Genomic DNA, 25,057 nt, shown 5'->3' on the forward strand with positions numbered 1-25,057 from the left:
CCTTTTCATTCTTTTCGACTTATTTCACTTTGAAGGCAATTGACTTCCACTGACGTGTGTGACAAGACAAAACACAAACAGAATGAATCAAAACAAGTTTTTTTTCACTCTTTTTTTTTCTGAATGCACTTGGTGGCGCACATTTGAGGGACACAATACTGAACATTTCCACTACACTGCACAAATCAAAACTTTACAGGATTGGCTCCGAGCAAAAAAAACACTTTTTTTTGTCAAAAACTCTTCATTCCCTCTGGAGCTCTTTTGTACCTTCTAATAATAGCAATGACAGCTTTATACAGTACATACTGCAGGCTACCCCGGCGTACATAGGTGCTGCACTTTATCAAGATCTATTTAAACATTTCATCATTGCCTTGCAGGTTTTGCTGAGCACAAATCACATAAATTCAATTCTACTAATATCAGTAGATGACTGCCAAAACTGCTATCCGAGAAGCATATCAGGACTACATGCTGTTTTTTTTCTTCTTTTTATTTACTGGTCACTGACCTGAGACATAAATAACGCAAGAAAAAAGTATTTTTTCCCCGAAGTAATCAAAACGTCACGTGTCCGTAGCTTTAATCTTATATATACAATAGAAGCTTGGTTTTCATACACTGTCTTGGTTAACATACAGTGCACCTAACAAACTAGTCGAGTGCCCAAACAAAGCATCCACTCATTGGGGATTCACTCTCTGTAAAGAATGGATCGTGGTTCTTTTAGAATTGGGACACTACAGACAGATTCTTCTTTTTTTGTGGTTTGTGGAAGGTTTATCCCACTCATTGGTGATTCAGTCTCTGTGAAGAATGGATAGGGGTTCTTTTAGAATTGGGACACTACAGACAGATTATTCTTTATTATGTGTTTGTGGAAGGTTTATTCCACTCATTGGTGATTCAGTCTCTGTAAAGAATGGATAGTGGTTCTTTTAGAATTGGGACACTACAGACAGATTCTTCTTTATTATGTGTTTGTGGAAGGTTTATTCCACTCATTGGTGATTCAGTCTCTGTAAAGAATGGATAGTGGTTCTTTTAGAATTGGGACACTACAGACAGATTCTTCTTTATTATGTGTTTGTGGAAGGTTTATTTTGTTCATAGACCACACAAACAACTCGCATCTGTCTCCTTCCTTCCTCCTTTCAGCCATTGTGCTGTGTGCTGATGAGGTGTTCAAGCACACTGCGTCTTTGAGTGTTAGCGGAATCTGCGTTTTTTAATTTTTTTATTTAGAACGACTGCAGAAAAATGCTGCAATTGCCAGAAATTTGAAATTTTATGTCAACAACAAAATTCAAAATTCAAGAAAAAAACAAAGGTAGCATCTGTCACATTAGCAAGTAAAGGTTCCTTTGCAAACACAGGTTGCAGGGGAATGGTTTAACAGAGACACATAAAAGTCAGTGAGCCAGGCCAGTGTGTGTAATGATGATCATACCTGCTGCTGAAGTTTACAGGAAAGTGAGCAAGCCTAGCTCTAACTGTGCACCTTTTAAAGTTAAGTTTGTAACCGTAAACAGTAAAACTCCCCACCACTCATGTTACGTTTTGATTTTTTGTAACCGTTTGGAATTGATTATAATGACGAAAACCTTCCACTGTAATTCCATCTCTCTCCAATATGTTCTCACAATAATATAGTCGAACATTGTGCAAAATGATATGTAAATATTATACATTTCAACTTTACCAGAGCATGCACAAACTCCTGAAATGATTTAGTCTAAAACAAGATTCAATTCCAAAGCAAGTCCCACCACAAGACACTAAACAGACATGATTGAAAATGTACAAGAGTGGTGGAACATACTTCATAAAAAAGCCAATTATTGTACAGTACTTCTTGTGCAGTACTTCTTATTTCACTGCAGCACATTACATTCTACATCGCTTCCTTCCGTCTTGGCTGAAATTAAGATGTCAGTGTCATCCGGGGGTCGCTTGAAAAATGAGCTTGGATATCATTTCTACATCTAACCAGGGATTTTATGAATGCAGATGATATTGTACTTCCCTCCCCTTGCTGCTGAGTGTGATATCTTGCACTTTTTATGATAATGCTTTCTTTTATTCTGAACACACAAGTTACATTGGCATACATCACATAGTTCAATTCCACATGTCCAAAAAGGAGTAGGAAGAAATCTGTTTCAACCTACACCCTCAGTTTTAGGTCAGTTGCTAATACATTTGTTCACTTCCTGTATTCCAAATGTACTCTCTGCCAATGTTAGGTAGTGTATTGTATAGTCAGGAGGCATAAACTTGTTTTCTTTGCTATATAATCCTTTCTTGGGTGGATATTTTCTTAGAGTCTGCTGCGATATTTGAGATAGTCCAGTGGGTGTTTGGGGGGGGGTCAAACAGGATTAAATAATACAATATATATTTTTTCTTTATTTCACATCCATACATCATTCAATCAATTCAATGGATGACTTTGAGTGTTCCCTTTTCTCTAGCTTTGGACATCTTTCCCAAAAGTGGCGGCTCTTCAAACAGAGTCTTTTTGCCAATTGGTGGGATTGCAGTGGGTGCAAACTCACTCGGGGTTTGTAGCTCTTCCATTTCTGTGGTGAAGTGGTCAGGACTTTCTCCATTAGACATGTCCTTGATAACACTGTAGGTAAGAGCCATGCTGTACGAAGCAGGTTTCTCCAGGTGCTGAGGGCCGCAGTGACACAACTTTTTAAAGGCTGAGCGGAATTTCTGTGACATAGCGTTGTAGATGACCGGGTTGATGGCGCTGTTCAAGTAGATGCAGAGTCGGCAGAAGAGCAGAAACCAGGTGTCCAGGTAGGCCTTGTCCAGGAAGGAGTTGACCACCACTAAGGTGCGGTAGGGCATCCAAAGTAAGGCAAAGAGGATCACCACCACAGCCAGCATCTTTGTTACCTGTTACAATAGAAACCATTAACATATACACACACAGATCACTTTCTATTTTAACATTAATAAGCATTCAAACATGATGCTGGATTTTATGACGTACACACCACCATGAATTTAAAAGAGGTTTAAAAAAATATGGCATTCATGATTTAGTAATTATAGCTAATTTAGTTGTATTGGCTGTACCATTTAACACCAGCAGCAGAAATGTGAAATCATAATATTATATCAAAATATTATGTGAACTTATAATATAATGGGAGTGTCATACAACTCAAATCTGAACAATCATGTAATAATTGAGACGCCTCCATAATTTAACACCTTCTGACCTCCTTCTTTGATACTTTGCTAATCAGACTGTTGGTCCTCAGCTGTTGTACCAAATACACATCATATTTTCTCTTATATTGTGATGATTACTGAGATGTGATGTTGATGAAAGCAGAGACAAACAATGGCTGCAAGTGGCTTCATATGCATCTTGAATCTTCTTCCTGATGGTGAAGTGCTGTCATCACAGAAGATGGGGATTATGAGAGCCTTTAATGTCTTTTTTTTTTCTTTTCTGTATTCATTGTTATTGTTCTGTGGCATGCTGGCACAATACACGGTGCTATCTCTGATAATGCTTTATAGGATTGGTTGATAGGATAGCAGCATGAGCTTGAGGTGTAGCTAATAAATGAGCTGAGGTTGGATTGAACACCCGTGATGAAGCAAACTACAAGAAGATCGGCTCATTACAAAGTCATTAGGATGGAAGCCTAAAGAGCCAAACATATTTGCATAATAATATGCATAGATATAAAGGATTGCTGCAAGGAGGGAACAAATCAGTCCTGTAGGGTTAATGTTTCATAGTCTGAATGGAACCTTACATTGTTTTAGCCCTGACTAAAACCTGACCGCACGGTGGATGAGCGGTTGGTCGCACAGATCGGGACGATATGGGTTGGAATCTCTGCTTGTGCATTGCATTTTCTGCCCATGCATGGGTGTTCTCCGGGTACTCCGGTTTCTATGCCTGTTTCCATGCCAAAAAGAGCTATTTTGATTGTTTTTAATTTTATAAGTCGGACGAGTGGTTAGCGCGCAGACCTCACAGCTAGGGTTCGATGCCACCTTTGGCCATCTCTGTGTGTCGTTTGCATGTTCTCCCCGTGCATGTGTGGGTTTTCTCCGGGTACTCCGGTTTCCATGCCTGTTTCCATGCCAAAAAGAGCAACTTTGATTGTTTTTAGTTTTATAAGTTAGTTATCGCTCTGCACGGCGGTCGAGTGGTTAGCGCGCAGACCTCACAGCTAGGGTTTGATCCTACCCTGTGTGGAGTTTGCATGTTCTCCCCGTGCATGCGTGGGTTTTCTGCGGGTACTCCGGTTTCCTCCCACATTCCAAAAACATGCTAGGTTAATTGGCGACTCCAAATTGTCCATAGGTATGAATGTGAGTGTGAATGGTTGTTTGTCTATATGTGCCCTGTGATTGGCTGGCGACAAGTCCAGGGTGTACCCCTGAGGAAAATGGATTGGATGGACTGTTTGATAAGAGATTCAAGCTTCAATGTGACAATTTTCTCATTGCCATTAAAGAGAGATTAAAGCTTCAATGTGTCAGTTAATTCAATATCGCAATATTAATTTATCTCAAATAACGATGGCACGCTGATTGTTTACAATCGATCACTACACCGCCCGTTCTTAAAAAGCTATTTGCTGAAAGCTCTAATTGTAAATCACCATTTCACCGACACTGCCTTGCTCATACACACAACATGACGTATTCAACCATGAGTCATGTCCAATGAGACACACAAGTGACATTTACACAAGGTGTCGTTCTTTCCTAATCCCAGATCTTTTTTGTCCGTTGGTTAATCTGGTAAAGAGCACAGAATTTCCTTCCTTGTGTTCAGAATGATTTAGTTAATGCTGACCAACAGAAACATGTCCGTCAAACAATATTGACCAACGACACTGATGGAAATTAATCCTATTTGCGTTAGAGTTAACCGATCAAATTAGCCAATAGGGCAAGGGGATCCTCAGGGTACCACACCCGCCACGCCATTCCAGGAAGGCTTCTTCCCTTCATCTGATGAACAAACATGCAGCTCTGGTATCGACTCGCACGTCAACAAATTGGTCAGCAAAGTAACATTTCTTGGCTCTTTTGCCGTTCCGTAGGAGTTGCTCAAGTTTTGCTCCTCATGCCGTTTTTTGTGATGCTGCTCAAATACATGATGAGGTTGATCATATTAAACTTCCCTGGTTCGGTGCCACCACGGGAAACTTGTGCATTTTGCGTCATATTTTTCAAACTTTTACAAATATACTACTAATGTAATATTGCCAGGGCCAACATCACTTCTACTCCTTGCTATTGTTAACAAGTTTTAGGATACGAAAATACAATTAGTATTGACGTGATCACATGGGCGGAGATCTTAAATGCAGGCCAATATAATCATTAATTGTTTAGCTGATGAACAAATTAGAGGCTGCATGGCGATTGAGTGGTTAGCGCGCAGACCTCACAGATAGGAGACTCGAATTCAATCCCACCCTCGGCCATCACTGTGTGGAGTTTGCATGTTCTCCCCGTGCATGCATCGGTTTTAAAGGTTAACTCCTACATTCCAAAAACAAAAATTGTCCATAGGTATGAATGTGAGTGTGAGTGTGAATGGTTGTTTGTCTGTGTGCCAGTCCAGGGTGTACCCCGCCTCTCGCCTGAAGACAGCTGGAATAGGCTCCAGCACCCCCGCGACCCCCGTGAGGATAAGCGGGAGAAAATGAATGAATGAATAAACAAATTGGAGGCTGCACGGCGATCAAGTGGTTAGCGCGCAGACCTCACAGCTAGTAGACTCGAGTTCAATCCCACCCTCTGCCATCACTGTGTGGAGTTTGCATGTTCTCCCTGTGCATGCGTGGGTTTTCTCCGGGTACTCCGGTTTCCTCCAACATTCCAAAAACATGCTAGGTTAATTACCGACTCCAAATTGTCCATAGGTATGAATGTGAGTGTGAATGGTTGTTTGTCTATATGTGCCCTGTGATTGGCTGGACACCAGTCCAGGGTGTGCCCGAAGACAGCTGGGATAGGCTCCAACAGTGAGAATAAGTGGTAAAAAATGAATGAATAAACAAATTGGGATTATATTGCTTCCCAGACCCTGAATGTGCTTTGAGCTTTTTTGAACACACTTTTTTGCACAGTAGGACTCCATGTCTCTATTAATGAGTTTTGACGTTAAAGTCAATGTAAGATCATAATAAGGTGTACAGTATGTACTACCATTATTTGTGTAATGTTGTGTATGTTATCCTGCACGCTATTCCATCCTATTGCAATATAAAGATGATTTATTTAGCATGATTTTTGCACACTATTGCAAACGATGATCATGAAGTTCCCCCACCTGTCTTCTGGAGGCAGCAGTGGTGCTGCTGGAGGAGCTTGCATTGATCACCCTTCCTCCTCCTTTACTAGTTCCTCTCCTCCATTTCTTGGTGCTGTCTTTGGGGTCCGAAGGCAAGGGGTTCAGGAAAAGGATCCTGGCGATGAGTCCATAGAGAACCGTGGCCAGCATCAGGGGCAGCACGTAAAACACAGTGAAATCTATGAAGTAAATAGGAAGGTATTGACTCCTGGACACTTTGTAGGCGCAGCTGAGCAGCACCACGTTGTCGTACACTAAAGTTTGCGTGTCCGACAAAAAGAGCCACATGACGCAGTAGATGGACGTGAGCGCCCACACCAGCATGATGATCCTTTTGGCCCGGGACAAAGTGCACAGGAACTGCGCCTTGATGGGATGACATATGGCGATGTAGCGCTCCACGGTGAAGGCTGTGATGGAGCAAGACGACGCGTTTATTCCCAAGTATTGGAAATAGGTGATTCCCAGGCAGCCCACGTAGCCGTACACCCACTGTCCACGCAGGGCGTCCGTGATGTTGGGCAGCCCGGCGGCGGTCAGAACCATCAGGTCCGCTACGGCCAAGCTCACCAGGTAACAGTTAGTGGGGGTCCGCATGTGTTTGGTGGTCAGAACCACCAGTATGACCATAATGTTCCCCACCATACCCACGCCGCATATGAGGGACACCAAAAACACGCTGGCCGCTTTGTACTCTGGCGTGTAGTCGCTCCACACACCCAAGGTGTGATTGCTTTGCGTGGATGTCGTGTCATTTAACACAGTCGTGTTGTCCAGGTTATCCATTTTGCAAAAAATAAAAATACCTTGCAGAGAAGAAAAAAAACCTTACAAAATATTAATTGGACTGAACTCCAAAGTCCCAGCCTTCAAAAGTAAAAATAATCCAGTCAAATGTACTTTCTCCTCCATGATGTGATGAAATGAAATGTTCCCTGTGAAGTTCCCAGAGTCCTCCTTCATGTGTGAGAGCAGCCTCCCTCCTCCTGACTGCCTCCCATCACCACCACACTGATATCACAGTGCAGGAACACCACACATGGAATGGGAATACGTCCACGGAAGCTCAATGTGATGATCACACATGTCATTTAAAAATAAATAAATCACTTGAGTCATCTTTTTGATGAATAAGATCCGCCCACACGGACATAGTTCAACTATGATCCATATGACCACTAATAGTGGCCATATGGATCATCCGTTGTATGACTACAATAGAGAAGCATAAGGAATTAACCATCTTGAGAAATGTGGCAACATTAAATGTTTTATGTGTATTTATTACAATGTGATACATTACTAAGTATATCATTGTAGAGCTCAAAATATGTAATGGTAATGGTAATGGTTTTATTTCATTTGAACATGCATTAGATTACAATTGAATGCATCCCATAATCAGTTCACAGTTCCACATGTCCAAAAGGAGTAGGAAGAAGCAAAGCTTATTAAATCCTACCCCTCCATCTGGTACTTTTACAATCAGTAACTGTTAAATTTGTTCACTTCCTGCTTTCTGTAATACAGTTTTTTGGTTTGTTTGTTTTTTTTTGAATTTTTAAAATTTTGTAATTTTTTGTCACGTATCGAAGTACGAGGTGATATGTGTACCATAGTAAGTGTCAATATAGTGATATATATAGCACATCATGACTGGTTCAAGACTTGTATTTAGCAAACATCAACTGCAAACATCATTTATGTGTGACTGAATCCCACGTGACTGTATTGTTATGGCGTAGTTGGTGTGGGAGAGACAGATGCAGAAGACGGTTGCATGGAAGAGATCGATTTGCTGTGGCGACCCCTCGAGGGAAAAGCCCAAAAAGAACAAAAAAGAGCAATTTTGATTGTTTTTAGTTTTAGTGAGTTAATTTAGTTATCAGGCTTTAGACCTCACAGCTAGGATACCAGAGTTCAATCCCATCATCGGCCATCTCTGTGTGGAGTTTGCATGTTCTTTTCTCCGGGTACTCCGGTTTCCTCCCACATTCCAAAAACATGCTAGGTTAATTGGCGACTCCAAATTGTCCATAGGTATGAATGTGAGTGTGAATGGTTGTTTGTCTATATGTGCCCTGTGATTGGCTGGCCACCAGTCCAGGGTGTACACCGACTCTCGCTCGAAGACAGCTGGGATGGGCTCCAGCAACCCCCGCGACCCTTGTGAGGATAAGCGGTAGAAAATGAATGAATGAATGAAAGTTAGTTATTACAACATGCATTATGACTGTATGGCCATATGGTACGCTAACCGGAAAATGGAGATCAACCAATTTGATCAATCAATTTGCTGCAACCCAAAAACGGGCATCAAGGAGCAATTTAGCAGCTTTTTCCCACGAGGGTTCCAGCTGCAACATAAGATAGAGGTGCAGAAGCAGTGCCCCCCTCCCCCTCTGTGCTATCTGAAACAATCCATGTTTGTTTTCATTGAGACTTTCCTCCGCTTCAAGTCGGTCACGCCACTTAAACCAGACTAGTTGAGGTTTCAGGCATGCGATCAACACTCAGATTAGCGTGATTGTTATTCCTGAGAGACCCGAGAGAGCCCATCCTTAAAAACAATGCCTGGAAAAGAAAGCCGCTTATAGTTTTCAGTGCAGGATGTCTGATGCATTGTTTTATATTCAATCTTTAAATAGCATAAAAGGAGGCATGGGGTCCCTTCGGGCAAGTACAGTAGATGCTCTTTGCTCCCCACTTTTTTTTTTAGTGTTTTTCTAATTGCAAGGTACTCCTCCAGGTGACTTCAAGGTTCCTCATAAGTTACACTGACTCGCCTGTGTGTTATCATTCATTCTTACGCTCTATCGATCCTTTCTATGCCTATTATATCAGATGACCGGATGGTTAAATGAAGTGTTTAATTTAGCTGCCAGGCAAGGACAGCTCATCAGTTCTCACAGCCGGGGGGGAACAGGAGGCGCGTCACACAAATCACATCTGTCAGCCTGCAGGTCTGCCAAGTCGTTTTACGTGTATATTGATCATATTAATGCAAGCAGCAGGGGGGATGTTTTCGACTTTGAACATGATTGGAATAACTGTCTCACCAGATGCCGGTCCTGATGTGTCTAAAAGTGGGACTGGTTAAACAGTTTTATGTGTGAGTATTATGGGGTATTTGTTGCTATAAAATGAATTCTTTCTTGTTTTTAACTGTAGTTTTTTGGTATATGGTTGGTGATATGGTCACAGTGCGGCTGGGGTGCCATTTGGAGACCGTGGTTGTTTTTTTATTGGACCGTGGCACATTCTATAAATATCATTCAACAAGAAATCAATAAAGCAGCAATTTTACAAGACTAAAGTCAAAATATTGAGGAAAAAAAATGTAATCTGTTGAGAAAAAAATCATAATTTTACAAGGATTTTACAAGAAAGGTTAAGTTAAAGTACAATAACATTGATTTAGTCTATAATTGTATTCATTTTTTTATAAAGTTGTAATATTATGGGAGACAAACAAAACAACAAATAAAGTTGTAATATTTAGAAAATATGACAAAGCTGAGATGCAGTTTTTCCTTCAAATATGTGTATTTTCCTAGCATATCTGTATGTGTCGGTTTACAAACTAACAAAGCTTTTTCATCTTTCATTTTTCTGTATGTAACCCACATTGGAGAAAGTTTGGGCACTCCTAAGTTAAGGCGCAAATTGGTATATACTGCCATCTCGTGGTGAAATCTTGTTATAACAATGGATATTATTTGTTGTAATGATGCTGTAATGATGTTGTCCTTATTTATAAATCGAATATTTTGGTTTTTTAGAACATAGAAAACCTGTTTATGACCTTCTCAGTACATTTAAATTTTTTAACATTATTAGAGCCCTCTAGACATGAAATAACACCCCTGTAGTCACAATGTATTACCCAATATAATGTAGTAGACAATAACATAAAATAATATATCACCATTTAAACATATGCAGACATCTTACAAAAATCTGTAACTTGTTGTTAAATATGCTGTAAGAACAATAACAATAAGCTGCCTTCAACCACGAAACAACATGATTTATTAATATAATATTGAAAAGCCGTGATAGAGCCACAAAATTCAAAGCACGACATGACAAGGGATTGCTTTATTGTTATTGTTGTTTCCATTCAAATGGTGTGGTAGTTCTCATTAGGGTGGTAAAAATAACCATCTCAGAGGCATAGACACTCAGAAGACAGGGCAGAGAATACTCCTGAAGAGCTATGGAGAGAATGAACTTGTAAAAGCAATACTGTCTGAGGGGATAACATCGTGTTAATTATGATGAGAAGATAAAAACAAAAAGACTTACTGAAATTAATTATCGATGTAGCCTTGCTTAATCACCAAAAAGCCCCCCCATCACCCTTTTCAGCTCCATTAAAAGCTTTCCATCAACACACAAGTAGACTCGTTGCCTGTATTAGCACAGTGACTGTGAATTAACATGAAGGTCTTAGTTAAATATTTCATGAATGTGATGCCGGCCACCCACACACACTAGAAAAAACTCCACTGAACCTTAGCCCGCTGTTCATCTCTCACCCTGACTCATCTCTGAAAGGGTTTTTTTTTAGTTTTGAATGCTTTGCAAGCCAGTCTGGTGCAAAGCAAACCAATGGGCTGAGTACAGCGTATAAGCCCTTATTAATAATGCACCTTTGGCCTGGCACACTATTCAGTCAGAGACCTGGATCCTGCATGTCTATGTGTGTCATGCAGACTGGCTTGAACATTTCACCATAAAAATGTGGTATACAGCAGGGGTTATCAACCTGTCAATCGCAATCGACTAGTCGGGTTTTTGCTGCTCGATTGCCAAACTATGGTGGTGGCCGGAGAGACCGTATAGGTGGGAAGTGGAAGTCACGTTTCTGTCGAACTGCCTCAGGCAATTGTGGATTCGGATGTACTTTACCATCCCCAGTGTGTGGCTGGGGAGTGAATGAACAATGGGTTCACTTTAGTGTGAAGGACGTTGGGTACCTTGCAAAGTACTATGACATCTAATCCATTATTATTACAGTATTACTGTATACATATCATGGTGGGGGTAGGGATTTGGGGCTCAAAAAAATTGATGACCACTGCTCAGCAGCAAAAAACTTGTTTTGCATGTTTTTTTTTAATATTGAAAATAATGCAGAATCAACTTGACCAAGATGGACGACTCTCTCGATGGGAATTCTAATACAAAACCCCCAAAACAAGACAAAACAGACATCAAGCGGTTTGCACACATTGCAGAAAGGTTTTCTAGATTGAAAAGGAACTGCATAAAAGTTAATATCACCAAGGACAGGCTTTAAGAATTGCATCTCAATATCCATTGAGACTCCAAAATGAATGGTTATTAATCACCCTTGCATTTTCTATACTGCTGGTAATGTATCCACACGGTTATTAACCAATTAAATCTCATCAAATGCAAATTGCCAATTGATTCTCATTGATTGATATTTATACGTTGAATTTACGTATATAATTTGTGCTCAAACTCTAAATCAGTGCTGATTCCTGTTAAAAGAGAATAATGGATTAGACTCGGTGCCTCTTTTGGATGTATCTAAATGACATCTAACACAGAGAAGTGCATGTCGATTTATGAGTCATGAGCTCCCTGTGACCCTGCACAATACGCAGTAGAAAATTGAGTCCATGAAAAACCTTTTAATCCTCTGTAAACGATACCACTTGCATCAGCTCAACAACTCATGTAAATGTGAAGAAATTCCAATTCAATTTATTCATTTTCTGTGCAACCTGTCCTCATTGGGGTCACATGTGAGCTGGAGCCTATCCCAGTTGATTTTGGGTGAGAGGTGGGGTGCATGCTGGACTGGTCGACTGTCAATTGCAGGAAGTCATCCGGACTAGAAATTTTGTTGTTGTTGTCAGAATGTTGGACAGGCAGACATCTCTTCCATACAAGCCGAATAAGCGGTAGATTGAAAAATAACTGTTTGTTATCCAGATGGAATTAGAAAACAGGACCATAAAACTGGTCTGAAACATGAGGCTGCAATCCCATAAATAGACGCTTTCCTGAGACCTGCTGTGTGTTCATCTGATACCTGACACCAGACTCTGCCAACTGAGAATGTCCTAAAATGTGCACCGACAATGACATATTGCATATGATGCACATAATAGATTCTTATTTATGCCAGCAGATGGTTTTGTGAGATTGAAAAGTTGGTCATGTGAGGATTAGGACTAAACAGCTAACAGGAGAAATAGAATGGGAGCTTGCTTCAATGGCCTCTTCCATTCATGCACACTCCCACATACGTGCATACAGTACGCTGTCATCTTCATCTTCCTGTGTAGCGACAGGAAATAGCCCCCATCCCCCACATCACCACCACCTTAATATGATGGATCCTTATTCTTCATTCTGTGTGGGTGTTTGGCTTCTGTGGGGATCCACACTGGCAATTTTAAGCCTCAAACAGCAACCCCCCCCCTTTTTTTTTGAAGATGGCGTCCTCGCCAACAAAGTGGTAAAATGTTGCTGACAGATAACATCTGATAATGCGCTGCCCTCACTTCCTTCTACCATCTGCTTCCAACAGAGTATAAAGTTGATAGCAAATATGGCCGACATACCGTAAACCATTATGATGTAGCAGCCGGTACTCCTGCAGTGTCTCCATTGATGCTTGGCTACTCTCTACTTTCTTTTCCTACTCCCTCTCTCTCTTTTTCATTTTGGAAAATCAACTAAAGCTGTTGGCCCAGTCCCTGGAATTTGAGGAATGGCGATTTTAATAAGTAAGATAGCAGCAGCAAGAGAACAGTCAGCAGTTTGAAGCTGGATGGAACACAGAATGGAAGACCGTATCATTCAAAAAATAATCTATAGTGTTCTATGCATTCAAAGAGTGCAGCTGAGAGTTCCGAGGATACAGTACTCACCTAAAGATTACCATGAGATCACAGCTCATGTGGCTCACTTGATCTCTAGATTAAAAATGGTTGGATGACTCTTCCATGGTCGGTAATCTCTTGAGAGCACAGGACAACAGATGGTGCATGATATACACAATTTAACAATGCTGTTTGCATAACATCGCAAACAGATCCTTTTGATATGTTGACAGTATTAAGTGAACACAGATTCAAATTTGAGTGTAAACACATTATTAATACCTCATAACTCCATTGGGTTTATATTAGGGCTTCTCAAATGTCAAACTTTTGTGCTTTTGACATGATAACATAATACATGCATCAATTAAAATAACATAATCATTGCAGACTCTAAATTGTCCATATGAATGTGAGTTTGAATGGTTGTATATATGTGGCTTGTGATTGGCTGTCCAGTCCAGGGTGTACCCCGCCTCTTGCTCAAAGCCAACTGGGAGAGGCTCCAGCACCCTTCCGCAAGCCTACTGAGGATAAGCGGCCTAGAAAATACATGGACATAATCATTGCAAGATATAAGATCACATAAGATCACATATAACTACATTTGGACATCAGGGGTGTCCAAAGTGTGGCCCAGGGGCTACTTATTGTCCGAACAAAACAAATCAAGTTGTAATTTCTGGAAGATTTGGTGGAAGAAAAAATGATAATATTATGGAAACAAGGATAAAAAATTATGGCAATAAAGCTATAATATTATGAGAGGAAAATTTACAAAAAAAATCCAAAAGAATGTTGACATTTTGGGGAAAAAAAGCAAATATAGGAAAAAATAACCAAAATTCATATTGTTAATAAATCTTTCACCCATATCACATAGCTGAGATGCATTTTTTTTTCTTGAAATATATACAGTAGAACTTATTAGCATATTTACATGTGTTGGTTTGCAAAATATCAAAGTGCCCCCCCATACTCAAAGCGGAAGATGACTAACATATTGCTCAATATGATTGAATAAAAAGACACCAGTTGAGAATCACTGTTCCATTTTTATATTATGTAATATTGACAGGAATCTATACATTGTGATATATAATTAGAAATATGATATGTAGGTTTAATGTCAAATGATGCTGCATCTGACAAAGAGGATTAGTTTAGAAGAGTTGAGATTAGCTGCATTAATGCTACCTCAATTGTATTGGTTAAGGCCTGCATTATAATTCTCAGCTGTCAGTGTCATCCAGTGCTTTGTCAAAGCAGACTTTGAATAAAGTTTTTTTTTTACATCTTATGATGCTGTGGATGTGTCAAAAACAAATCATAATAGCTTATTTTCGCAGATTGCCATCAATTGTCGACTGCCTGGTGCTGATCTGGTCAGCTCCTCTCCTCCACGGTGCAGACAGAGGCTCGGATGTGGGCGGGGCTAACGAGGGAGCTCCAATCAGCGCGGCCTGTGACGTCACAGCAGCGAGCAGGGAGACGGCAGTGAAGGCGTCCTCACTCACTGAAGCTTTTTTCATAAATCTGCCTTCGGTGGCGCGGAGTTCCGTGCTATGGCGTGTTGGACAGCGCGACAGCAGAAGGAATGCTGAAGAAACACGGTTAGTAAATGTAACCTTCGAAGGAAAACGTCTTGTTTTCGGCTGTTGAAAACGGATGTTCCGCTACACATCCATGTGAAGCAGCATTTCGGTCCATGAACTGATATTGTATCATTTAGCAAGTATTGTTCAATTGTGACTTATCTGCTGATTATTATGGTCCGCTTACGTTTTAAATCTGGTGTGCTAGCAAAGGTGATCAGATTAAAGCCGAATTAGAATAGTTTAATCTAGGTTTAGGCTACACACAGATTCTCTGCCTAATTGGATACAACGGTATTCGACTCATCACATCCAATGTTAGCATCCTTCAAGATGAGCGCACAGATTTCTATAATCAACTTAAAAGTGGCTTTTATTTAGTTCTGTGTGCATATGAAGCACACGCCCCTGCATATAAAAAGACAAGGCAAATCAAGATTATTAATGGGGTTATCTAATTAATATGCACCATTTAACTTGTCTCATTAGGGATGCTGTGCACTGAAAGAGTAGAAGAAGGGAAAGGGAACGAATGGCTTCTCCAGTGCCGCCTTCTGCAAGCAGTGTGGATAAGCAACCACATTCTCCCGCCGTCCTTGAACACCTCACTGGTGTGCTGCACGTCAGCAAGGCAAGGGAATCAACAGGAGGAGGGATCCCTGCAGATGGCTTCTGGAACCCGGCCCGGGGCTGCAACGCCCGCTGTCATTCAGCAGCCAGGACGGCACATCGCAAGGCGGGCTCGGAGGTCAAACTGCGTCCTCTCGGGGACGAGAAAGTACGCGTCTGCTGTGACGAAGAATTGGAGACTTCCTTCATCTACATTGATGAGAATGTTAACCTGAGACTCGCCAGCCCGGAGACGAGCCTTAAAAGTTCTCATCGAACCCCACGTAACTGCGAGCCGTGCTCTGAAACAGTACCAGAATTTTCTTTCATGTCTGAGGATGATTTGTCCTTTGGGGAGGCCTCCGGGTCCTCAGTGGACTACTGGTTCATCAGTGCTGTTACGTTTTTGGTGACTGGTATCTCGTTGGTGATCATCTCCTATGCTGTGCCCAGAGACATAGTCGTGGACCGGGACACTGTCTCGGCCAGGGAGATGGAGAGGCTAGAACTGGAGAGTGCTCGGATTGGGGCTCACCTGGACCGGTGTGTCATAGCTGGACTGTGTTTGCTGACCCTGGGTGGGGTTGTGCTGTCTACGCTGCTCATGATCTCCATCTGGAAAGGAGAGATGTACAGGAGGAAGGTCATCGCTTATTCCAAACGCTCAGCTAAACTGTACGGTTCCATCAGCTTGAAAACTAAATCCAGTCCCAGTCACTCCTCGACACAATTGTCTCTGGACGACATCGTGGAAAATTTCAACTAAACATTGTGACATTTCTCTCTCAGAAAAAGGGGCATCACTTTGTATTTGGTCTCTTTTAATGAAATCATTAAATATCTATATTATACGAGCCAGTCCTTTAAAAAGGGACATAACAATTTCGTATTGTTCCAAGGCTGGGCTTGAACAACTGTTCATGGGATACACACACCGTTATCATGCATACAGTACCGACAGAGATGTTACGGGCATTGTCGCAGACACTAGATTGCATTTTCGGTATTCTGCAAATCTCTTAAGAGCTCCAGTTGATTATTAAAGCTATTCATTTTTAATGTGAAGGTTTTGAACCGCAAAATCATACACAGACACATTTCAGGAAGTAGCCGGAGTCCCCAGAGTGTGTCTGAGGTGGGCTTCTAAGAGGTCCACTCTGCTGAGGGAGAATCAGTTCAGCGGTGTGCATGGTAATATCCAGTGACAGTCCCTCTCTGGTGCAGTGCTGAGGTAAGCCAGTTAGCCGAGCTTTTGTGCATCCGATCCAAAGCTCCAAGTCGCTTTGACTGCGCTCTGCACTTTGATTGCACCGGGCAACCTTGTCATGCACTGCGCACGCTCCTGTGCCGTGTCTCTTTCTCTCAGATTCTCTTCTATCAAGAATAGATCGTTGCCTTTTAGCACTGCGAAGCTTATATAATGTTGTGTAATTTGACATTCACAGTGGATTCCACACAGTGGAACATTATGCTATATTAACACTATCACAGAAACACTTGTGCCAAGCAAGGTTTTTTTTGTTGAGGAGTCAATAACCAGATTAAAACATTCATGTCTTATATTTTTATTCCACACCAAGCACTAACATCTTTATTTTTTCAGCATATTGCATCAGTCCAGAAGTGTGTGTGCACGCCTGCTTCCTGATATGTGGCTCTTGCAGTCCATGTGAAGAGTGCCAACATCGGAAAAAGGTTTTAAAATGAGTTCGGCAAAAGATTCCCATATTTCAAATGCAAAATAAAGGACATCCTGTGCAAAGCATACAATTTCATGTTATTCGAGTGGTTTTCTGATAAAAATTTAAAGTGATATAAACTGCTTGGAGTATGACCCCCCACTCCCCACAAATGTGATAGCCCCGGTATGTCGGATTTTGATCAACTCAATATTTTAATGAGTTCTCAGACGCAGGGAGGAATGTAGTAAAAGAGCATATGCAGTTTTATCTATTTTACCAACTGATGCTGCCGCAGATTCATGCATTTATGCGAGCCAGCAGAAAATAAAGAATACCACACAATGCCTTTGTGTGTGTGTTGCTCATAAATTAGGCATGAGCACGTTTGCATTCATTCATATTTTACTATTATAATCTGGAATCACATCATGAGTACTCACTGCCAGGAGTTATTTTGTTGTGTTTTTTGTTTATGTCCTGTCATGTTCTAGACTGCAAGACTTTCATTTTAACTGACATGGGTCAGAGTCTATCAATGAGATGTGGACCCTGACTGGTCGAGAGAATCGAGAGAAATAGCCATCAAGCTAAAAGCCCGAACTGTCAACTCAACCTCAACTCTAAAAGTGTCAAGGAATGACGTATAGCAACAACAGCACTAAAATCTTACACTCCTTCATTAGTAGCTTTAAATGAAAACTGTGCTTTTTTTTGGAATTTTGCCCATCATCCACAATCCGTTTATGAGACATGGAAACACTCTAATTTATGCGTGTTTAAAAGATATAAAAACAGATAAAAAGAGACATCATTACTGAATGTAATGAGATATACAACTCCAAAAACCTACAACACGGGTTTATGGTTTTATGTACAGTACATGCTGGAACCATTTAGTAGTAACATAATACCATGTAATACTTACAGTATCTTGCCGTATTTTGGTCCTTTTAAGCATGACCGGAACTTCCTTCCGAGGCGCTTAGATTTCACATAGAAATGGAATTTTAATTTTACCTACTACTGATGTCGCACGGTGGATGAGTGGCACATTCCCACATTCCAAAAACATGTTAGGTTAATCAGAAACTCCAAATTGTCCATAGATATGAATGTGAGTGAATGTGAATGATTGTCTATATGTGCCCTGTGATTGGCTGGCGACCAGCTTCCAGTCCAGGGTGTACCCCGCCTCTCGCCAAAGGACGGCGGCATAGAAAATGGATGGATGCAAGGTTCAGGCGTGTCAAAATACTGAAAAATCAGGAAGAAAAAACGACCAGATTTCCAGGAAAGGGAATATACATTAGTTCAATATTCCGCATGATGAAGCGATGTCCTGTTCCTTTCAGTGAAGTTGTAAATCAGTTTAAAGGCCGTATTTATTACGCACACTGTCCTGGATGTTTCTTCCAAAACAACGTGTTCTCAATGCCCATTTTCTTTTTCATTATTTTTCATCCATTTTTCATGCCAACACGTGTTTAAGAGAACTGGCAGATATAACTGGTCAAGTTGCTTCGGTACCTCCTCAGATTCAGAGCTTGGAGCGGTTACTTGTCTGTAAACATCTGCAGTGTTAGATTTTCAGATGCGTGCTAAATCATCTACCTCATCTTTTTAATGCGCCCCATCTTGGCGTGCAATCTTTCCTCCGTTATGTTTGGCACCAAGGATCACAGCCAACGCATGCAGCTTCCCTCATACGACCAACTAAATATGTTTGGGGATTTAAGCAGGGATTTGGTTCGAGCGAACACATTTAAATGCCAAGCTCGAGTCTATTTGCAGAGGTTTCATGCATAATCGCTTTATCCTTGAGCAGTGTGCAACGATATCAGTCTTATTGATATTTGCTTGGCTCCTCTGTAAGTCAATCCGTTCAGGTAAGGCAGAGCCTTGACCCAGCAGCTGCAGTCAGCTAATTTCCCCGAGGTGTAATAATACACTTTCACAATGCAACTGTGTGTGTGTGTGTGTGAGTATGTTTATTGTATATTTACAGTACATCTGCAAAGGTGTTGGGTGTCACCTTTAAAGAGCTGCTGACTCAGGAAAGGGTGTTGTGCCAAATTTAGACTTGACATATGACTGGAAATAAGCTTTTTCACAACACTGCAACAAGATGACCACATTAAAATGTAGACGTGTACGGTTATTAAGAATCAGTACAAAAGCGAGAACGATAATTTTTAAAGTGTATTTTTGCAACAATGACCAACTTCACTGCTCAAACTGAGAGACTTTTATAATGTTTTATCTTATTTGGATGCATAAAAGGTGCAAATATTCATTCTCAAACTGAAATATGTTTTCATAAAACCCCATGGTGAGAGGAACTAAGCTCTTCTAGCAGTGCCTGCGGTGTACATGACTGCCTCTAAGTAACATAATATAACTTAAACCTTCAGCAGACCTAAACCTAAATAAGAAAGCATGGTGTTATTGAGCGGATAAGTATGCATTGGCCCGGAGACAAAAACCTTGTCCTCTGAAAGCTGGCGACAAGACTCCAGGAGGTCACAGCAACCCTAACTTGACCACATAACCACAACCTACATGACAAGTTCATTCATCTCAAATGTATTTACATAGAACCAAAACATCATATATTTGACATATCCGGATGAAGAAACTCCCTCCTAGAGACTCATCACGCTGCTGAACAGGAAGTAGCAGCAGCAGTAAAACCGAACTCAATGAAACCACAAGGGGTCACAACACAGCACACCAACCACAGTCTTGGTGACTGACAACATTTGCGGATGGATGGCAGGGGACGTTTATAAAATGCACGCTGTTTGTAATAAATCACTTGCACATTTTGAAGGTCTACTTAGAACCTCTGAAAAATCAAACAGTGCAAAATGTAAATTTTTACAATTTTGATCAGGAATTTACACTCAACAAAAATATAAACTAATTCCAGAAAAACAATATTACCATTTATTTCAAATGTTCACAAATCTGTCTAAATGTTTAATAGGGAGCACTTTGCCTTGCTGAGATAATCCATTCCACCTCACAGCTGTGCCACATCAATATGCTGCTCATGATTAGTGCACAGGTGTGCCTTAGACTGGCCACAATAAAAGGCCAAATACAAGGCTGAAATGTGCTTTTTTGGGGGGGTCTGGGGACTCGGAACCAGTCAGTATCTGGCGTGACCACCATTTGCCTCATGCAGTGCACTACATTTTCTTCGCATAGAGTTTATCAGATTTTCAATTGTGGTCTGTGGAATGTTGGTCCACTCCTCGTCAATGGCCGTGCAAAGTTGCCGGATATCAGTGGGAACTGGTACACGGTAGAAAAGTGTTGCGTTTATATTTCTGTTGAGTGTATATCCTAGCTCAACAGAAGGTGATGAGACTTTTTATTCTCCACATTATTATTTATTATTTATTATTATACGGGAGCCAGGCAACAACATTTCGTTGGCAATTTCACTGCTGTGTTATTGTGCAATGACAATAAAGAAAGTCTATCTATCTTTTATAACAAGGTAAAAGAGCTTTTCCTGGAGAAGGATAGGGTGCATGTACTTCATATAAAAACACAGTGGAACCTTGGTTAGTGTCATTAATCTGTTTCAGAAGGTTTTCTCAACAGAAATCATGTCTAATTAATTAAATTAAATTAAATTACCAAATTACCAAATTAAATGCAATTAATGGCTTCCAAAAAGCTAAAAAAAATAGTAGCATGCAGAAAACAATTCAATAAACGAAGGCGATACATGGACATTTAAGGTTACAATTACCATCATTGAAGACATTGATGGAAAAGACATTCTTCATTCATATGCATAAAGATTATTTTTTTAATGCATGTAAAACTATCTTTGTAAAGCCATAAAAACCCTCCATGCAGCAATATAACAATAATAGTAATGATTTATTAATCATTCATCTTTTCATCAGTTCTTTTCGATGTATGTAGATAACAGTTGTCCAGCAGTGGTTGTACAGAGGAAACACGAGACGCTGTACTGTAGGAAAATCCAGCATGAGTCCAGTAAGTTTGAAGGTTCCAACCTTTCAAGACAACTTACAAAACATGCATTTGTAATGAACTACAGCTCCATTTATCAGCAGATGGCAAGGCCAAAAAAAGTTTCCACTTCAATTGATTACTTTGTAGGGAAAGGCCGAAGCCAAAACTCTTGTGAGACATGACTTCATTTTTCGGTTGCTCCCTCCACTGCTTTATCCAAACAGGATATTTTTAGTCAATGTGCACCCTGTATCATTGGAAAGCTCATTGTATTGTAAATGTGGTTTTCACATCTCATTGGGCAAGATGCATTTATCCAAGCCAAGCTGTTTTACATTACAGCCTTTAAGTACATTGTTCAGTCTTTTCCTGGCTGGGGTCCAAACATTTCATTTTTACATTATATCAGGCCTCGTAAACATAACTCCATGCGTGATCATGCGTTTATTCATGTTATTATTGTATAATAATAATAATAATATGGACTATATTCTTCATTTGGCTGGATAAGACAAAATAATTTTGTATTAGCAGCACAATCCCTTATACATCTTGGGCATCTAGTTTGTAAGGTTTTTAAGTGTAAAAAGAAGTTGACCAATATAAAATGTAATGTTATGAAGTTGTGATGTTGAAGTAGCATATTTTTCCTAATTTCTTATGCTATTTTTAGAGTGTGGAGTTCTGCAAAAAAGGTAAAGTTAATCTGTTGATGCTCACTGAACTTTGGGTCTTGTGAGCATGTATGCTGAGTTATCAGCATATATATAAAAAACAAAACCTTAAACTGTATTATCAAAAACAGGAAGTGAACAAATGTAACAGTTACTGATTGTAAAAGTTCCAGATGGAGGGGTAGGATTTAATAAGCTTTGCTTCTTTCTACTCCTTTTGGACATGTGGAACTGTGAACTGATTATGTGATGCAATCAATTGTAATCTGATGCATATTCAAATGAAATTGCCATCCATTACCATCATTTTCCTAAAATAATTAATGAATAAAAAACATTAAATTGTAAAATCTTAAGGGGCATATGCATTTATTTGAGCTCCTTCATCCCACACAAGGCAAAGACAGCATGTCATAACCAGACAGAAAAAAAACAGTCTGCAGCAGATACATTTCCTGTGTTGTACTTGGCACTTTTACATTGCTTTCTCAGACCGACTCAGTGTTTGGCAGTTATGGTAGATGAGAAAGGAAATGAGGTGATCGGTTAGATCAATCTTACAGTAAAACCACTCAACCACTGCAGGGAAGCCATGCAGGTTACATCTCCCACAGCCTCTCTGATCCTACACACAGTGGATGTTTAATGGCCTGTTTGTGATGGCTGAGGCTGTGGTCTTGCTGTGGTTAGACAGGGGAGTATAATTAGTGTCATATTTTCAATCGGGTTGAATGCCTCCTGAGCTTATTGGAGACATATAAACAAATCCATAGCTTACTTCACCTCTTGATCATCTCACTGCTAAGCCGTCACCACTGTAAATCACCGCCTTACAGGGCTCCTTTGATTTAATTTCTATCAAACTGCTAATGTAGTTATTCATCATGCATGACCTCCTCTGTATGCTTGTTTCCCCCATTATGTCTATGCATTTACCTCTAATTATGTGAACTAATGATTGCCTGCTTGTTTGTTGCAGCAGGCAAGTGGGTTTGAATCTGCCGGTCGGTGAATCATCAGTGTTGTCAAAGTAGTGATGGGCACGAGTCCATACCAAACCTGAGTACTATTTTTGGTAATGGTAATGGTTTTATTTCATTTGAACCTGCATCAGATTACAATTGAGTGCATCACATAATCAGTTCACAGTTCCACATGTCCAAAAGGAGTAGGAAGAAGCAAAGCTTATTAAATCCTACCCCTCCATCTGGTACTTTTACAATCAGTAACTGTTACATTTGTTCACTTCCTGCTTTCCATAATACAGTTTAAGGTTTTGTTGTTTTTTTTTGGCGTTTATTATTTATGTGTTTTTCACAACATATGAGTCATAAAATGGACAATTTGGAGTCGGCAATTAACCTTACGTGCATGTTTTTGGAATGTGGGATTAAACCAGAGTACCTGGAGAAAACCCACACACGCACAGGGAGAACATGGAAATTCCGCACAGAGATGCCCAAGCGGAGAAGCAAAGGTCTTCCCGATCTGCTGACTGCGTGGCCAACATGCTAACCACTGGATAATCATTGCTTTGTTAAAAAGCTGAGTAATAGAAAACTCTGGGTATATGCTGGGAAGTCAGGGACTGACAAAGCTATTAGAATCCACACTACGTATAGGACTTTCTATTCTATTACCAAAGTCCATGGGAATAGTTGCAATAGTTTTACCATTCCTTGACAAACCACCAAGTGTTAATGTATGTAAAGATGCACTGAATTCCATCCAACCACAGACTGAAACGATCATCAGTCATTCCCGTCAGCAGCCAATTTTATTGCTGACATTTGCATTTTGACGGTATACAAACAGGGCAGTAAAGCAACATGGTTAGCTTCAAATGTAGCGGTGCTGTTGGGTCTGTGTCCAACAACAGGCTCTGCAGACCTGATTATCTCACTGGCCACCATTGCTGTGTGCAAGGAGACTGACTGGAAAGAGAACGAGTAATATGTGTACAAGGAAGATTCTGGGAACATGCTAATTTTAGTTTTCCACTAAATTCTACACTACATAAGGACATAGACTACTCAACTCGGAACCCCTGACGTTACTCCCTGTCTTCCATACACCCGCAACACTTTACTGCGACATACAAAGTAACAAGTAATGTTTAGAGTACACTAATAATGTTAAAAAACATCTTTAGACGATTATAAACTGGTTGTCTATGCCTTAACTATGCAAATATTATATTTATAAAGAAGAAATTCACTTATCACAGGCAAGTCTGGAATCAATTAACCGCAAAAAACGAGGATTTGCTCTAGTAGCAAGCCAGCAAGCGGAGGTGGACTGTGCAAGGTGTACTGTTGACACAGTAAGACCCACGGCCTATTGCACGCTAATTGGAAAACGCTACATTTTGCGTAAAATTTTCAGTGTTCAGTGCTCTCCAACAGGACAAAGACCTAAAACACAGATAAAAAGTCTCTCAAAAATGCTGATGTGTCAAGCATTGAACTATTCTGAATTCTTGATTCACAGTAAATTTTATTGAATTTATGGAAAATGCTGAAACACGCAGTCTGGAGAAGGCACCCATCAAACATGACCCATCTGGAGCTCTTTGCTCTTAAGGATGGGGGGCCAAAATACCTGGACTGATGCAGGAGTCTCACCCAGAAATACAGGAAGTTCTTGGTGGCAGTAATTGCTTCAAAAGGTTGTGCAACAAAAGACTTCCATCATTTTTGTTAGAACGCTCAATTGAACCACAAATCAACAGTAATGCTGGATTTCCATTTCCCAGTTTTGGCTTTTTTTTCCTTCTTTGGCATAAATGCACCATCAATGTCTGCTTCAAATGAATCATATGTGGACAGTATTTTGAAGGACTACGAAAGCAGTCATTGGCAACACAACATGTATCGTTACAACTTATTATCTGTAAAAAAAAAACAATTTTCATAAATACAGGAGCAGTCCATGTATACACACCACACCTGTTGTAATATTACTGGTGACTAAGGAAAACGTTGACTTCATTCATTCAAAATTCTTTGCATTCTCATTTGTGGTGTCCATAATCATGTGTATTTTCAAAAAGATCAAATTCATAGCATAATGATGGCAGAAGCGATAAATACAACCATTTTCAATTGAGACAGTATAACACCAACTAACCAAAGACAACCTGAAGATGGCAGCATTAGGCAGTGCAACTTGCAATTTCAATCTGAAGCATCATAAGCAAAGCTGTGTAAAATCCATGGATTACATGCATAAGAAAAATAATACAAACTTAATGCAAGCCACTCAATCAACTGGCTTTCCGAAC

General features: G+C 40.3%; 2 protein-coding genes across 2 annotated transcripts; one reads left to right on the forward strand and one right to left on the reverse strand.

Annotated features, from left to right (window-relative positions):
* Positions 1–1,280: 1,280 nt before the first annotated feature.
* Positions 1,281–7,354, reverse strand: LOC131105286 (thyrotropin-releasing hormone receptor-like). The gene is made up of 2 exons (XM_058053263.2): positions 6,332–7,354; positions 1,281–2,910 (listed from the first exon to the last, which is right to left on the reverse strand). The coding sequence occupies exons 1-2, from the start codon at positions 7,136–7,138 to the stop codon at positions 2,443–2,445; spliced, it is 1,275 nt and encodes a 424-aa protein (XP_057909246.2). The 5' UTR covers positions 7,139–7,354; the 3' UTR covers positions 1,281–2,442.
* Positions 7,355–14,687: 7,333 nt separating this feature from the next.
* On the forward strand, positions 14,688–17,385 carry tmem74 (transmembrane protein 74). The gene is made up of 2 exons (XM_058053437.2): positions 14,688–14,831; positions 15,303–17,385. Exon 2 carries the CDS (start codon positions 15,346–15,348, stop codon positions 16,186–16,188), a length of 843 nt encoding a protein of 280 aa, XP_057909420.2. The 5' UTR covers positions 14,688–14,831; positions 15,303–15,345; the 3' UTR covers positions 16,189–17,385.
* Positions 17,386–25,057: the final 7,672 nt, after the last annotated feature.

The sequence above is a fragment of the Doryrhamphus excisus genome, linkage group LG5 (assembly GCF_037039965.1).
Source record: "Doryrhamphus excisus strain RoL-2023G ecotype Guam linkage group LG5, RoL_Dexc_Guam_v1.1, whole genome shotgun sequence".
Lineage (NCBI taxonomy): Eukaryota > Metazoa > Chordata > Actinopteri > Syngnathiformes > Syngnathidae > Doryrhamphus > Doryrhamphus excisus.